At 31.4% G+C, this 17,441-nt stretch overlaps 1 protein-coding gene across 1 annotated transcript in view; it reads left to right on the top strand.

Annotated features, from left to right (window-relative positions):
• Positions 1-17,441, top strand: part of LOC124369080 — a 59,752-nt gene that overhangs the window by 18,997 nt on the left and 23,314 nt on the right. Inside the window, exon 4 of the mRNA XM_046826799.1 lies at positions 119-268. Coding sequence (XP_046682755.1) covers positions 119-268 — 150 coding nt within the window. The remainder of the gene's footprint in view (positions 1-118; positions 269-17,441) is intronic.

The following is a 17,441-nucleotide window of genomic DNA, read 5'->3' as shown; positions in this document are numbered from 1 at the left end:
AGAACTCTATGATCCGTAACGAAGGAAATTTTGGTGTAGGCGTCCACACTCCAATTCAAGTCTAAACTGTAATGTAACCCTAAACTGAGAGTGTTTAGTGATGCAGTTCTGTTGTCAGATGTATGCTGAACACTCAGATACTATGCAGACTGAACAGTTTCATAACTTGCTGTTGACCGTGTACAAGATCGCCATGGAACACTATCCTGATGGACCCCAGAGTTGTCGACAACTGTTCAAGACTGTACAGGCTGTTGTTGACTCTGCAGTAAGTTCTTTTATATACTCTCCCTTTAACGGTTTGAAACATGAAATTATATACACTTTCAACAATTTAGATTTTTTCTTTGGCAATTCTTATGGAGTGTGAATAAGGCTTTACCTTTTGACTATTACAAGTTTTCAGGCTTTTCCGTTTGAAGTGAAAAATCTCCCAACTCAAAACCTCAAATCGTATCTTCCCACCCCTATTATGATAACATCTTTTGAAAATTAATATATGAAGAGGGAAAAATATCAAAACTACACGATTAAATCAATTCAGATGATTTTTTTTCATCATAATTTTGACACATTTTTAAAATTAACTATGAACGTTTTAGATTTGAAGGAACAATTTTAAGATTAAATAAAAAGATTTTGCTGCTGTTTTTTTGTGAGAAATTTAACTTGTTACAAGGGAATATACAGAGTCTTAATTTTTGACATATATTAACAAAAATCTCCCTCTTGGGGGTGTTGTGAGTTTATTCTACATTTTCCATGGAAAGTGTTTACAAAGATGAGTCTTTTGTAGTAATATGCATTATGGGTTAATGAATTTTTGTAAACGATTCAATTTCAACTTTAAAGATTTAAAATTTCTTTGGAAAAGAAGATAAAAACTTTTGTTTTGTATAACATTTTAAAAATTATTTTTTCAAAAAATGTAACAAAAGGTGATCTACAATTTGAAATTGTTAAGTTGGTAGTTGTACCTCTATTGAGAGACAACACCTGAAAAGCTTTAACATGTCAAGAATTATTATTTTTAATATGGTAGGCACTATATTTTTCTCTCTGCAACTGTTCAAACACAAGGAGGCATGGAAACTTAATGATCACTCAGTATATCATCTTAGTAAGTAAAATTCTGACTATAAAAAATAATATTTTGTTATAAAAGTATAAATACTAAGGTTAGTTTACAATAAAAATGTGTACATTGAGTAAATTTTTTTTATACTCCTATCTTAAAAAAACACAAATAAAAACATATTAAAACTATTTTCATCTCATGCACAAAATATAGGGTTTACAGTACATGTAAATTGTTACAGCGTGTTTAAAGGTATTTGGAAAAAAAATATATATATAAAATAATGTAATAATATATATATATATATATATATATATATATATATATAATTATAATATTATATAATATATATTCTTAATAATAAAAAAAATAATAAAAATACATTTTACCTAAATTCTCAAATTATTCCTTCCTTAATTGTACTTATAAAAAAATAGGTCCAGCTTAGAGGAGATGAACCACAGCAGTGTAGTTTGTTAGTCTCAGTGTTTTCTTTAAGCTGTGTTTTCTTCTAATTTAGACTGAAAATCCACCTAATGGTGACAAATTAAATTTTAGAAGTCTTGTAGGAAATAAAAATAGTAGAATCAGAAGCTTCAAAGTTGATCCTGTTTTAAATATTGTTGAGAATAATCATTTAAATACTTTAATACTGGATAATTTTAAGTTAATTTGAATATTTGTATATGTGTGCATGCTATAAAATGTTTCATTATAATTGAGTGCAGAGTTCATAATAAGTGTAAACAGAATTTAATATTCTCTTTACACTTCTAAAGAAACAAGGAACAGTCAGATAATACCATCCTTGCTGAGATTTTAAGTATCATTGTAATTTTATATAAATGCTTCATTTTGAAAAATGTAATTTGTTTGTTTTTTTTTTTCAAATATAAACATAAGTTTGTCTTTTAAAGCCATGCCCTAACTGCACTCACACTCTTTGTCTAATGACCATAGTTGTTTACTATATTTATTAGGAAAAATAGGTTGGATTATGTTCTCAAACTTGTTTTTTCTTGCAAGGTTGGAGGCTCACACTTTAAAATGGGGAAAAAAAACATTTGGCAGTATTTTTAATTAGACAACTAAGTCTTGTTATTTGTATTAGGTTGTTCTATGTGAGGGATCTGGGATTTTTACATAGCGTGTACAGGAAATCTTATAGATATAAACAATAAATTAATAACCAAAAAGAAACACATGGCATTTGATTATCCAATAATTTTGAAGCAAACAATGCATATGTTTGCCGTAGATTTTCTTGTACTCAATCCCAGAAGTTCGTTTGGTGTGACTATGTAAGCTAATTAACATAAACTTGGTAAGAACTTAGCAAACTGTAACAATACACATTGAAATGGTGTTTTCCTTTGGCAATTCTCTTATTGAGTTATTGTTTTAACTTATCTGACAGTAATGTATTCTGAGACTTCTATTTCAACCATGATTTACGGGTATTTTACAAATAAAAACTCAAACATCACTGAGTAAACATATTGGTGTTAATTATTCAACTTGCATCTTGTCTTATCAAGAATGCATCTTTACTCTTTGATAGTATTAGTTTGAGAAATAAAACATACAACTTAAATTCAACTACAAACCATAAAAAAATAACAGGTAAAAATGTAAAACCAAATCATGTTGATCCAGTTTTTGATAACATAAAACATTAAAGTTAAATTTGCTCAGCTGTAGTGGATAAAATTAATAGTTTAAAACTTGATATTAAAATACCTTTAATACCATTAAGTTCATATTCATTGTGTACCGTGTACACTTCAATCTCAAAGACACTATCATCAGGTAGAATTGGTTATGGTAAATATACAGAAAAATAAATGACTGAAATAAATTAACTCAAAATCTACATTTGTGGCTAATTTTACATTTAATTTGTGTTTGGTAAATTTGTGCCAGTTAAAAGTCTATTGAGTAAAGTATGTTTTATTTTTATAAAAAGATTTGTATTAAAGTGGCAAAATTAATCCCAACATATTAAATAACAAAGTTTATTTGACTGGAAAACTTTATTTGATTGACTTAAAACAATACAAATGAATACAGAAATTAAATGTGTAATTTGACCATAAAAAGGGTTTAAGCTGCAATCGTATTTGTCCCATTTTGTGAAACCAGCAGAGAAAATGCAACACTGTTGAGAAAAGCTCTTGCAAAATTGTGACGAAAGCGAGAAAGAGCAACTAACCGTGAAAAGTATATAGAATTTTGAAAATCAGTTTACAGCGATACAAATATCGTTTTTCAATGATACTAAGATTATATACTTTCTCATCACATTTAATTATATATATATATATATAATTAATATATATAAAATATATATTAATACATTAGATAGACACTGTGCCGTGTAGTCGGATGACAAATTATCTGGTTGGAAGACGCCTGACTACTCTTGGATCAAAAAGAATAGATACCCGAGTGTGAACGTTAACCACAAACTAACTTAATAGAGTTAAAATTATGGGAGTTACATTAAACTTAAGCCTGTTTATTTCAGCGTCTAGACGTATAAAGCAAATTATTTACAAACAATAACCAAGTTTATGTCTATAACAATAAATAAAGGTACCGGTTTTGGCGCTTTACCACTAAACTGTAATTTTGAAAGTTAAATTATTTATTGTTAAACCTGCCATTCGAGGCCCAAAGCTCATATGAAAAAGATGATGGTAAATGGTCCAATATATTTAAACAATATTTGGTGGACCTACGGCTTCCTCTTGCACTTAAGGGCACGAGTGGACCGCGCACGATCGTTGCAACATCGCACTCGAAAGTCTGACGGATTGCACGTTCTGAGCAGGCACCAGCCGCTGCAAATGAACAAAATCTGTTAAATTAAGTTAAAGTGGTGTTAAAAACTATAGTTTTGAATTGTGTATACAAAAATAAATTGCCTTTAACACATTGGAGTCTGGCTCGCTATTTGCTGTTTTTATAGCCTGGTCTGCATAAATTAATGGGTTTTCAGATTTTTTTTTTAGAAAACTGTTAAATATTATGTATATGATATTATATTTTCTTGAAAGTTCTATCTTTCCTCTTTAAATTGATATGTAAAAACTTTATTCCTATAAAATCTAATTAATTTTTAAAAAAATTTTAAAACTCACATTTTTTGAAGAAAAATAAAAACTCCTGCATGTCTTGTGTTACTTGAAAACTAACTTTTGAATAAATAAAACAAGTAATTAAAATTTTTTTAATGCATTTAATATATACATATTTACAAATAATTTTAATTGCCAAAAAATTTCAAATGCTAAAAAAATCACACAAAATCCTGTTTAGTGTTATACTCTTCAAAACAGTCAGGTACGCAGAGTGCCACATTACAGTCCTTGCAGTAAGTAGAACCTGCTGAAATCCGGATAATCATCGGTGTCATTAACAATATTAGAGTCCGTATCTAACTATAATTCAGCTAATATACTGCAATCTTCCATTGTTTTTTGAAATGCGCGCCTCTCCATGACTGTTGTCGTAGACAGACTGACGACGCACAAGGCCACGTCAGTCGATAAACAAAAGCCTCAAGCGGGTATGACGTAGTAGCGCCTAGCGGAATTTTTCTGAACTAACCAACAAAGCTGGCTTTTTAATGCAGCAGACGGCACTCGAATATCACTCCTCGGGCAACTCCGTATATCAATCGGCAAAGCAAAGCTGTGCTCGAGTCACGCTCGAGCGCCGGCCCAGTGATTAAACAACGGCGCTCGAGTCTGGCTTGAGCGTAGACTCGAATGTGTTAATATAAAAAATCATGACTATGAGCTCAATAAGGTGACCAATGCCGACTTTTTTAACTGAACCTGGTTGAAATTAAAAGTTAAAATGATCTACAAACAACTGGTTCGACAACAACTTTTATCCATATAATTCAAAAATTAAAAATAATCTTTAAGTTAGTACTATTGTACATATCTTGTATAAAACTTTGGTCTTAATAGGATTACAAGTTTTCCTGGTTATGAATGTTCAAAATTGTAGTTTGGTTGAACAGCACTAAATCAGGTACCATTTTTCATTCTTACCAACATAAAACTTAAATTTAATGATTGTAAACAATTTGATTTATTTCTAGACGCAGAAATAAACAAGCTACATTTTAATTTAACTCCCGTGATTTTTGCTCAACTAGTTAGTTTGTTGTTAACGTTCAAAATAGGTTATCTTTACTTTTTGGTGCGAGAGTAGTATCCAATGAACGCCCATGCTCATTGCTATAACCGTGGTTCAGATACTGATACTACAGCACCGGCTGATACAAACAAAAACAGACATTGTACACTTCTAAAAGTCTTGTCATGGCGTCTGTAACTAGTACTGAAGATACTGGTTGTGGTTGTGATATAGTCAGATTATTTTGAAATGTCAAAAATTTGTGAAAGATAAAGCATAACCAATCTAATCAATTTGTTGATGTCTGTTGAAGATACGAGTAGAAAGGTCCATTTCAATGAGGATTAAACATTGGTGTTTACAAAACAAAGAGGGCTACAGATTGAATGATGTTGGCAAGGCTTAATTAGTTTTTTTAAAGATAAACTGATGTTACAAGTAACTTGTTTTATAAAAAAATAATCATACTATTTAAATTAATTTTGCTATTTTAAACTGAGAGAAGACTACGTTTTTTGTATATTTTTACAATAAATTAAACATTTTATTTTCAAACTAAACTGCTTTTAAAACATCTTTACAAAAATCATTTAACTATTGAGGTTTTAAATATTTTAACAACAGTATATTTATTAATGTAAATATTGGTTCTGCTGGCTATAGTATTATAGAACTGCGGACTGTTTTTGGTAAATATTATTGTAATCTTCGCAGAATACCAATGCTATTAATAAGTGCTACAAGATAAACATTTTTGCTAAAAAGTCTTAAGGGTTTGTAGCATTTTTTAGAAGAAAATTTTCACCTCAGCTGAAACCCTGGCCATAAAGGTTTTAACATGTATGTTATATTGTTTAAATTATTTGCTTTTGTTTATGTTTACCATAATCTATGAAATTTACTGTATCTGATGATGGTGTCTTTGAGATTGAAATTTATATAGTACACAATATCAGTTTGAGTTATTGCATTACTATAAAAAATAGAAGAAATCCTTAAATGCATTTGCGTGAAAAAATAAAATACATAATATATATTTTTGTTTGCTTCTGTCCTGCATTATTAAACACCGGTATAATACAAGATCATATCACGTGTTTTATTACAAGTGAGAGACGCTAGTATTTCTTTCATCATGTGTACAATTTGAAATGTATAGTGAAATTTTGCATAAATGCGCCAAAGTTTATTATCAAATTAACCTAAATTGTTAAAAGTGTTTACATTGCCAGAACTTTTAATTACCAGATTATATAGTGCAATATAGGGACAGAGGTCTCTCATAGAGTAGAACTCTTAGACATATATTTTGCTGATGTAATGTGACCATAGTATGACCAGCTGAATTAGCTTAAAGTCAGAGTTTTTTCTCACATTTACTCCGATTAGTTCTGTGAACTTCCTGACCATCTACTAAAGGAAGTTTGTCAGCACAGCCTTCATTACCACATTCGGGGTTGTGTAACCCCTGTTCCAATTCCAGATGCCAGTGGTATAAACAGGGTGGCTTTGGATCATGGATCTGTAAAATATTTTCTGTAAACTATATAGGAAACTGTACTGTTTCATAATGCCAATATTTTATAACCATAAAATTAAAATTGTCTGATCAGCCTATTTCAAAATAAAAAAAATCATTTATAAGTTCTTTATTGGGTTTGTACACTATGGTCTGTAAATAAACAAAGAATTGTGTAGTTTTAAAGTTGATGCTTCTAGACTATTAAATCATATCTTGATACTTATGTTTTTCAGGCATTAGTTTTGAAAAACCAGTTTTTATTACTGGTAAATATTACACTAGAGATAAATGTATACACTTTTGTATGTTTATCTTTGGTTGTATACATGTTGTATTATGCATTTAGTTGAGTAAACATTTTGGGACAGTAAATATATGCTATTATATCAATCCTGCTGCAATTAACATGTTTTTATCTTAGAACTGTCTTTTTATTTTGTTACTTTTTTCTTTAAAAAAAAAAGGAAAGGCCGATGCCCTTTTCAAGCCTATTTTGTTTTTTCTTTACTCACAGCCTAGTAAGAAAAACTTGCTATGTGCATCATACTTGTTTTCCCAAAATAATAACCTGTACTTTAGCACACCATAAAAGTAAGTTATTTCTTTTTTCAGAATTAACGTTCATTGAGTAAGATATAATTCTATTGGTTTTAGGCATGATTAATATTTTTCTTTAAAAAGCTAATTTTAGTCTTGAGAATACAACTCAACAGTCTTTTAATATATTTGTATGTGAGTTGCTTTTTGTATTAACAACTCGTGTGTTTATATATATATATATATATATATATATATATATATATATATAAATATTTTTCTTATTTTTCTTGCTTCACTTTTTCCCAAATATGAAATTATTTTCATCTAAGATTATTCTTCTGACTTGACAGATTTTTTACCTTACCAGTTTTATTTTGAAAACTTACAAGTAATGTTTGTTCTAAATTGTCAAATGTAGTCCCAATCACCTCATCATGTAGACAATATTTTCTGTATTAGTTATGGAATGATCAATGCAGGTCTGAGTCAAACTAACTCTGGATGGAACATTCTCAAGTAAGTTACACTTGTGACATGTTAATAACCTGACCTTTTTTAAAATATTAAAACAAGTTAATATCTGTACTACGTCTTGTTACAATTATTATAGCTTCTTTCAAGTTTGTAAAAAAATAATACCTACTAGTTTAGTCAATAACAATATTTTCATATTAAGTTATTAAACACAGTCAAATTAAATAGGCCATAGTTGTATGAAAATTTTAGAATATGAAATAGAATTTTAGTTTGATGAAGTATGTTATTTCAAATGGCTTGGTCTCCTAAGCTTTAAATACAGGTTTGGTTTTCACTGTATTTAAAGTATTTTTATAAAGTACAATATGTCTGTATTTAAAGTCCCAAAATTGAAGTCCATTTTGTTTGTTTTTTGTCTTAATTTATAATATTATCAACTAAAGAAAACTAGGACCAGTAAATTGTATATTAAAAAAAACTGTGGTTAATTTTTTTTTATCTCACTTATTGCTGATTCCTCAAAAGATCTGTATTTATTTACTTTATCTGAGAAATTTGCTTAGAGTCAAACTTTAAAATTGTTGAATTTTAGTTTCTGTATCAACCTTGTTAGTATTCACTTGTAAATAATAAGAGTTATATTTTATTTTCCTGTAAGGAACATTTAATTTAATATTTTAAATTAAATTTTACTTTTGATTTTTTTTAGAACAAAAATGTAAAGATAGTTCTGTAATGTTAGACCTTTTGTGTTGCATTGAACGACTCAGGTTATTGCATATAAATGCTCAGATAACTAAATTAGCACTCAACAAAAGTGTGATTACTTGGATTTAAGACGCTTCATTGCCATTGCGACAGATCACGTCATTCAACCAATATACCTTGTTTTATTTTTGGTCACAGCATAATATCAAGTGTCTTAAACTAGACATATATTTATCATAATCCGACACAAAACTAAAATTCATTTATTAATAACTTTTGCAGAAAAATTTTCAAGGAGAAGCATTTTGCAGTGTTTTGTTAAACATATAATGACTATAAACAATTAAAAAAAGGATAAATACAATTTTTCAACCATTTTGGGATAGTTTTAATTTGTTACAAAGAGTAGATTTAAAAAAGTTTAATATATACCTAAGTATTTTAAAAATAAAATAGGTAGCCTATAACAGTAATTGCGGACTTTAGAAAACCCTTGTGCAGTGGTGAAACTAGTAGGACTACATCATATAAATGTATGTATGTATATTGTACATACTTATGTATAATATACATACATTCACATTTACACACAAACATCAAATGTATTTTAACACTACTTGTGTATGGTATCTGGGACCCTAAAAAAATATGTCTTATAGGCTATAAAACAATTTCATTGTATATATATATTTATATATATATATATATATATATATATATATATATATATATATAGGTATAGTTGTATATTATATACAAAAAATATATAATTTTGACACCAAAAGTAAAAACATAATTTAACACATATAAAAACTTGTTAAAAATTAAGTATTACAACATAAATTTAAATCATAGACTAAAGGTACTTAATTCTCACTATCAAAATGTATTAGGCATAGAGGTGTGTTTGCTACTGAAATACCATTGTATGGGTTTGATATAACGTATGCTTGTATACACACACACACACACACACACACACACACACACACACACACACGCACGCACGCACGCACACACGCACACACGCACGCACACGCATATATATTTTCATGGCCAATAATGATCTATTAGTTAAAATTAATTAATATTTTATGTTTACTTAAAATTTACCTGATTTGTTTAACTAAACAGTCTATGCTTCTTGATGAAGTGTACCAAATAATTTTGCCCTCATATAATATGTTTATATTTTATTTCTTCATCTTAACCAACACTGGCATATTGAATAATCATCCATTGTATCAAGAATACATGCAATTTGTTAAAATGTTCCTTAACATGTACAAATAGTTTAACATATACAAACTGGAAAATATAATATTAAACTATTTACAGTAGGTATGTCTGAAATTAATGAAAGTTATTGTAATTGTGAAAATGTCCTTTTGGGCCGATTGGCTCAGTTGTAATATTTAAACACTATTTAGAAAGCTGCTGCTATCCCAAAGTTCAATTTCATACTAACAGATTAGAATTAATAAAAATGTATGAGCTGTGATCACATGTACAGATAAACTGAACTCATTAATTTTGTAAACGCTACATAACATTAGGTAGCTTATTGCAATCACTATTCAATATATTTATGAGTCCCAACTTAATCCACATTCTTTAATTTAAAATGACAAGTTTATCTCACTGTATTGTGGAAATTACATGTCAAGAAGCAAGATTGCATATGATTATTCTATCTTGCTATGCAATGAGTAATATATTAATTCCATTTTGACATCTAAAAACATTAACCACGAGGAGTCTGTCAAACCTCGTTATAAAAAAAAACAGTTTTCCATTTTGACATTTAAAAACATTAACCACGAGGAATCTGTCAAACCTCGTTATAAAAAAACAGTTTTCCATTTTGACATTAATGTAATTTTTCTTTTAATCCTACGGTTTTGTGAAGTTAATAGCATAATTATTATTATTACTTGACAGACATGTTTAGTAGTTTATTGATAGGGTTTAACTTGGTATCATGGTGATGAATTGAGTAGTTGCTAATGATTTCAAGTTTAAAAATTAACAATAGGAAGCAGACAAAACCTGGCCTAAAAAAACTGTATTTCAATCTATATAAATTAAGGCTAAAAAAAAGGCTTAATAAACTGTATTTAAACTCTACAAATTGAAATAGGAAATCAAACAATTACTGGCATAAAAAACTGTATTTTAAACTGGAATCAAGCAGTGCCTTGAAGTTGTGGACGCACGCAACAACAGCACATGTGCTCACTGCTAGTAGCACACCAATTACTGAAGGACCTTAATACCTTTATTTATTGGAATTTAATCAATCTGCCCCCACCTCTAATCAAGATGGGCAACAAACAATAATTCTATATATCATGTTGGCACTTTAGTCTTTGCCAAAATTAAAGGTTACCCCTACTGGCCAGCACAAATAAAAGAAATTACAGAAAACAACAAAACTATGAAATACACAGTTACATTTTTTGGGGAAGACCACCACCGCCATTATCAGACAAAATGACATTATGCCTATACACAGAATACAAGCACATACATGGGAAAACAAAAAAACCAACAAATTTTAAAAACAAAAAATTATAATGAAGCCCTAGTAATGGCGGGAATCTGTCTCACAGGACCTCCCTCAAACTAAAACCCCATATAAACAACAACTCTGAACTTAACCCCTTAAGCAACTCACTCCAAGAACTCGAAAAAAGTCTGACAGAATGTGTGACACACAGAGTAGCGAGGAAAGCTTGATAGTAGCCGCCAAAATCGGATCCGCTTTACTCCAGGAAAACAAACTACTTAAAAAATGAAAAATCGTAGACTCCAAGACAAACTGAATAGTCTAGAAGCCAAAGTAGAGGAGTTAGAAAAACTGCGAAAGAAAGTATGTCGCACATATGGAATAAGGCTCCAAGAAAAGATATCCGAGCTCGAGCACAGTTGACCAAGGAAAAACTGTATGTGGTTGAAGCACAAACTATTTTTGAGGACCATGACGGAAAACAGATCGAACTTATTAAAGACTATGAAAATAAGATTGAAGAATTAGAGAGTAAAATTATGACACTGCAGCAACATACACCTGAAAAACAACTGACAGGAGGCTCAGGACTACAGGAACTCAAACATTGGCCCCTGACTATCAAACAAATAATACCTTCCCCTCAGTTCTCTTGGAAATCGGACTCTTAAAAAACAGCCATAATGCCATGGAAGAAAAGTTTAAAAGTCTGGAAGCAATAATAAAGAACCTAACACTTACGAAAAATGCAGAGGAATGCACGTATCGTTCAAAAAACCCCCTCACACAAACATAAAAGATACCACAATAATGCAAAGAAAACCAGTTGTCAATAAGAAAGAAGAGAAACAAAATTCAGTGTCTCCCTTCAAGTGCAAAAGATGAAAGCCGCCACTTCCCATGCAGAAAACCTTACTGAAGGCCAAACCCCCAAGACAATCACAACTCCCCCCCCAATAAAAATAAAAGAACCATAGTGTCAACATGTCCTTCAAGAACCGGGAAAGAACCCCCAATAACTGCACGAATACGGACCCGTTGACGAAGACCTGGAGGATTTTTTCAGGAAACACATTGAGATTTCTACACAAAAATAAACCACTCCTTTTAATAAACCAACTAGCCTGCATTCCAATACCAATAAAGACTTCATGTCTACTGGACACAATGTCAACTATCCCAGCACATCCACCTATTTTTTAGAGACAAGCCAGCCTCAAAAACAAACCAGATTAAGTATCCTTCACCAAAATATCCAGGGTGTCTCTAATAAAATAGACAGACTCCTCCATCTAATAGAAGATACCAATCCTGAAATTATAATCTTGACAGAACATGGCCTAAAGCAAGAACAAATCGAAGGATGTTGCCACATTCCCAACTACAGTTTTAAAGGCTCATTTCAGCAGGGAAAACACACAAACAAGGCGGTGTTGTAGCTATCTATGTTAATCAAACCTTACAAGAATATTCAGAATCCATTGACATACACCAGTACTGTGAAGAAATCGCATGTGAACTTGCGCTGATAAAGATCAAGGTAGACAGAAGAATTATTCATGTAATGGGAGTGTACAGATCACCAGCGGGGGGGGAACTTGGATGATGGGTTAAACATACTCTCACAAGTAATTGAGGAAACAAAAACTGAGAAACTTACCATTAGTCCTTATGGGTGACATCAACATTGACAGCATCAACCCTGACATAAAGACAATTAAACTGAATGAAGTTTTAGCTCTCCATAATTTGACAAGGGTGGACTTACCTCCTACTAGAATAACAGCTCACTCTGAAACATCCATAGACTGTATTTGTACTAACCTTGACTCGACAGATGTTGATGCAAGTGTAATAAATGCTGGCCTCTCAGGACCACACAGCCCAAAATGTGCAATATAACTTACCCGGAGAAACCACAAAGACCACAAATACTTTACCGATGCCTAAAACGACGAAATCTTGACACGTTGAAAGCTTTACTTCAAGAAGAGGACTGGCAACCTGTCATCTATGCCCCGACAGCAGAAGAAGCATATAATATTTTTAGCGCTAAACTGTCCCTATCCTTCAACACGGCTGCCCTAAAATAAAAGAAAAGGCAAAAACACAGACTTTAAACCCAAACACTTCGCAGATGCAGATGCTTTTTAAAACTAAAAAAACAGTTACCTAAAAGCTCTAAATCATTATGAAGTAACAGGAGACCCTAACGACAAGAGACAAGCCGCTGAAGTGAAAAATACATATTACTTGAGGCTTAAGTCATTAAGAAAGGAGGCATCTAAAAATTACATTAATGATTCTGACAACAAGTCCAAGGCTGTTTGGGATGTTATAAACAATGTAAGAGTCAAGAAAAAAACAGTCACATGAAATAAATCTCCAAATAGAAGGTGAAATAGTCCGAGATGCAGGAAAAATTGCAGACCAACCTAAACAAATTCTTCACCAGCATCGCGGAGGAAACCTTAAAAAGTAATAAAAAGAGATCAAATGCAATAGCCCATTCACAAAAAAACATTAAATCACACATTCTCAACCCTGCCTCACACTACTGACCAAGAAAATTAAAGAAATAGTAAAACATCTCAAACCAAAAAGTTCTTCCGGCAATGATGAAATATCACCAAAACTTTTTAAAGCACTGTATCAATGAACTTAGCACACCACTGGTAGTTATATTCAATAAATCGTTTGATCAAGGACTTTTTCCATCAGGAATGAAAATCTCCAAGGTGTATCCAAAACACAAAAAGGGTTGCCCAGCCACTGCTAGCAACTATCGACCGATCTCCCTAATATCAACATTTTCAAAGCTATGTGAAAGAATAGTCCTTAAAAGACTCCTGACATACTGCAACGAAAACTGTTCCTCATCCCAAACGCACAGCATGGCTTTATTAAGGGCAAGTCAACAACAACAGCCATGATTAAACTCATAGAATCTGTTATTGACGACCCTCGAACAGCGAAAACTTTCTACTGCACTTTTTTTAGATTTTTCAAAGGCATTCGACTGCTTGAGCCATGACCTCATTATAACAAAACTGGAAGCCTTAGGCATATCAGGGAAAGCCAAAGACTGGTTCAAAAGCTTACCTAACTGGACGACACCAACTGGTGGAGCTCAAGCACACAGAAAAATGGCATTACCAAACATGTGCAATCAAATGCATTGCCAGTAACCTGTGGCGTACCTCAAGGCTCTGTGCTGGGCCCAGTCCTCTTCGTTTTATTCACTAATGACATGCCCCAACTTCTTCAGGACCACTGTTTTACCATCATGTATGCGGATGATACAGACACTGCTACTAAATGACAAAAACAACTGATAAATTAGCCGTTACCGCATACTTAGCTTTTAACATGGCTTATCAGTACTGCCATAACAATGACCTGGTCGTCAACCCTACAAAAACTAACCAAGTTGGATTTGGGCACCGAAACGAAGATGTACCACAGATTACCAGGCGTCACCTTGGAAAGCCAAGTGAAATTTCTAGGCATAACTCTAGACAACATGTTATGCTGGACCCCACACATAGAAAATCTTTGTAAAAAATTAAACACTAGTGTCTATGCAATTAAACAAATTAAGGCCATTAGTGACCTAGCAACAGCAAGAACTGCATATTTTGCACTCTTCGAAACACACTTAAGGTATGGCCTTGCCGTCTGGGGTGCAGCTTCTGCAGAAAAACATCGAGAAAATCCTGGTCATTCAAAAAAAAAGGCAGTCAGAACTTTAGCAGGACTGCAACGACTTGACAGCTGCAGGGAAGCATTTAAATCATTAAATATCTTATACGATTGTTGGGACTCTACATCAAAGAAGTTGTGATGTACGTGGATGGAGAAGATCTCTTGAGAGGATCGGATCTACACACCTACTGACACACGTAATGCCAAACCTCTACAACCTCCCAGCACATCGCCTCACTCAATATGAGAAAAAAACCACATATAAAGGTGCTAAATTCTTCAACCGTCTACCAAGGGACATAAGAACAGGAAGTGGAAGCAAGCTGAATATCAAGACTTCACAGCTGGTTGGCCGAACGTCCATTTTACTCCATCAACGAGTTCCTTCAACATGACTAAAACGATTCCAAAGAACGCTTTATCTGTTAAAACATTTCACTGACTCATTTACAAATGTATAATTTGTATCTCTATGTGATTTGAATTATGACTATGTATAATTGACACCATTCTGTTCTCAATGAACATGTTATTAAAGGATGTTTTGATTTGATTTGATTTGAATTCCCTATGATAATAGTTTTAAAAGTAATTTTGAAGTTAATAACAATTTTATTTGGACATGCAGGGTTCTTTAAGTTTTTGTTTGAAAATAAAGTAAAATAAATAAGCATAGTGAATTAAAAAATATATCTTAAATAAATAATTCTTTGATATCTTAAATTATTTTATACACAATTCACCAATGTGTTTATAAAATAAACACTAGCAGTGTCCTTATACAGATATAAAATTTCTTGCATTAAAGTTGTGTGTTTAGCACAGGTACAAGTGTACTAAATTAAGGAAAAGTCATAGCTATTGTTCAAAAATACAATCAACTATCTTAAATCTTAGGGTTTTGATAATTAAAGAGGGCAAAGTCCAGGTTTTAAGATATTAATTTTTAATAAGGTATGAAGAGTAGAATACCTTTACCATATTGGAAGGTTATATGTACCCTCTGTTAATATGTACGTTTAAAAATTAATACAGTGTGCTATGTTAGTTGCCACTACCGGTTATTAGACATTGCTAATTGTTTCATGTACTTGTTTTTGGAGGTGTATAAATTGTTATAACAATTTCACTGAAATTTTCATTTTAGACAATTCCTAGATGGAATCCATTAAAAACCCAATATTGTTTATGTATATGGGTTAAAACATTTGATCACAGTTTTAGATTTCTTTCACACAGATTGTCTTATAGTTTCAAAATTTTGGGATTAAAATTTGGGTCCCAGTAGACCCCTTTTGGCACTATTTAGGATTATTTACTACATATTTATGCTTATGTAATTAAAAGTCAAATTTGTGACAATATATGCTAATTCTTTGTTTCACTGAAAATATTATTGAAGTGAAAACTTCTTTAGGCGCGTTGAGCGTTTTGGTAGAGGGTAAAATCCTCGGTTCGCGTCACCGACATGCTAATGATACTAACCTGCATGAAAAAGTCAGTCTCGCTGTGTTTTTTAACCGTAGACTTGGCCGCGGACTACTAACCTGAATGAAAAAGTCAGTCTCGCTGTGTTAAAACTGTCCCGGCGGAGTATGAAAACAGACTGCGAAAATCAGTGACCTTTACGGCTTCCTCTCGCGATTTAAAAGTGAAGCCAATGTCGTACAATTCTGTAAGATGCGTCAAATTAAAGCTTTTAATATTGGCAATCTATTGGTTACATTTTTAAATATTAACAAAATTTCGAAATAATTTTGATTATTGTTTACATTTTACATAGCGTTTACAATGACAAGAAAAAAGTAGTAAGCGAGGATTTTTTTTATTTTTTGGTCAGACAAAATTTGTCAGCGAGAAAGTTGTGTGAAAATAGATGAATATTTTTTTTGTAATTTATCATTTTTTTATTGGAAGTTTAGTTTAGCCTGTAGTAGCGTATGAAGTGATGAGTGAACGTTTCTGCCGGAACTGTAGTTGGCGCATTGGCTCACTGATACCGTTTTTAACTCAATAAATTAGTTTATTGTGCAATAAAAATACCTTTACGAAAGAACCAAGTTAATTTAACTAATTTATTAGTTTTAAAAATATTGTGGGTTTAATTGTTATTGCAATTATATACTTTATCCGTAGCAATAACTGTATTATTTACAACGGTGTTCAACTCACTGTTTTTCACTCGGTGTTTACTCACTTGTATTCTATGTTTAACTAACTATTAATATTGAGCAATTACAACATATTTTTATACAGATAAATGAATAATGAAAAACAACGAATATATTTTTAAACATTTTTAATATTTGTACGAATATTTGTATTTAAAATTTAGCATTATTCATTTTAATTATGTTTTTAATATTTAACCTCTTCATCATGAAATGAGTATTATTACGGTATAAGATTTATCTTACTAGCGTGGTAAAATAGATTTCTAGTTATTTGATAATATTTTTTCGTGGATTTTAAAATTGGAAAATTAAAAACGCGTCACATTTACAATTACAGATGTACTGCTACTATTACGTATTGTTAATTACTCTCAACTTAATAGTTCCGTTTTCACTTCTATCGGCAGTCCCCACGACTGCTATTGTTTTTTTTTATCCTACATTGGTCTGTAGATATTTCTCAGAATTTGACATTGATGTTTTTGGCTTATTTTTATAAGAATTTGTCCGTCTAAAAAAAGAAAATTTATGATACTATATGCCGCCTTGATCTTCAAACACCTCATGTCCCATAAT

The sequence above is a fragment of the Homalodisca vitripennis genome, chromosome X (genome assembly GCF_021130785.1).
Source record: "Homalodisca vitripennis isolate AUS2020 chromosome X, UT_GWSS_2.1, whole genome shotgun sequence".
NCBI lineage: Eukaryota > Metazoa > Arthropoda > Insecta > Hemiptera > Cicadellidae > Homalodisca > Homalodisca vitripennis.
Note: the sequence above shows the minus strand (reverse complement) of the source record. Positions and strands in the feature narration are given on the sequence as shown.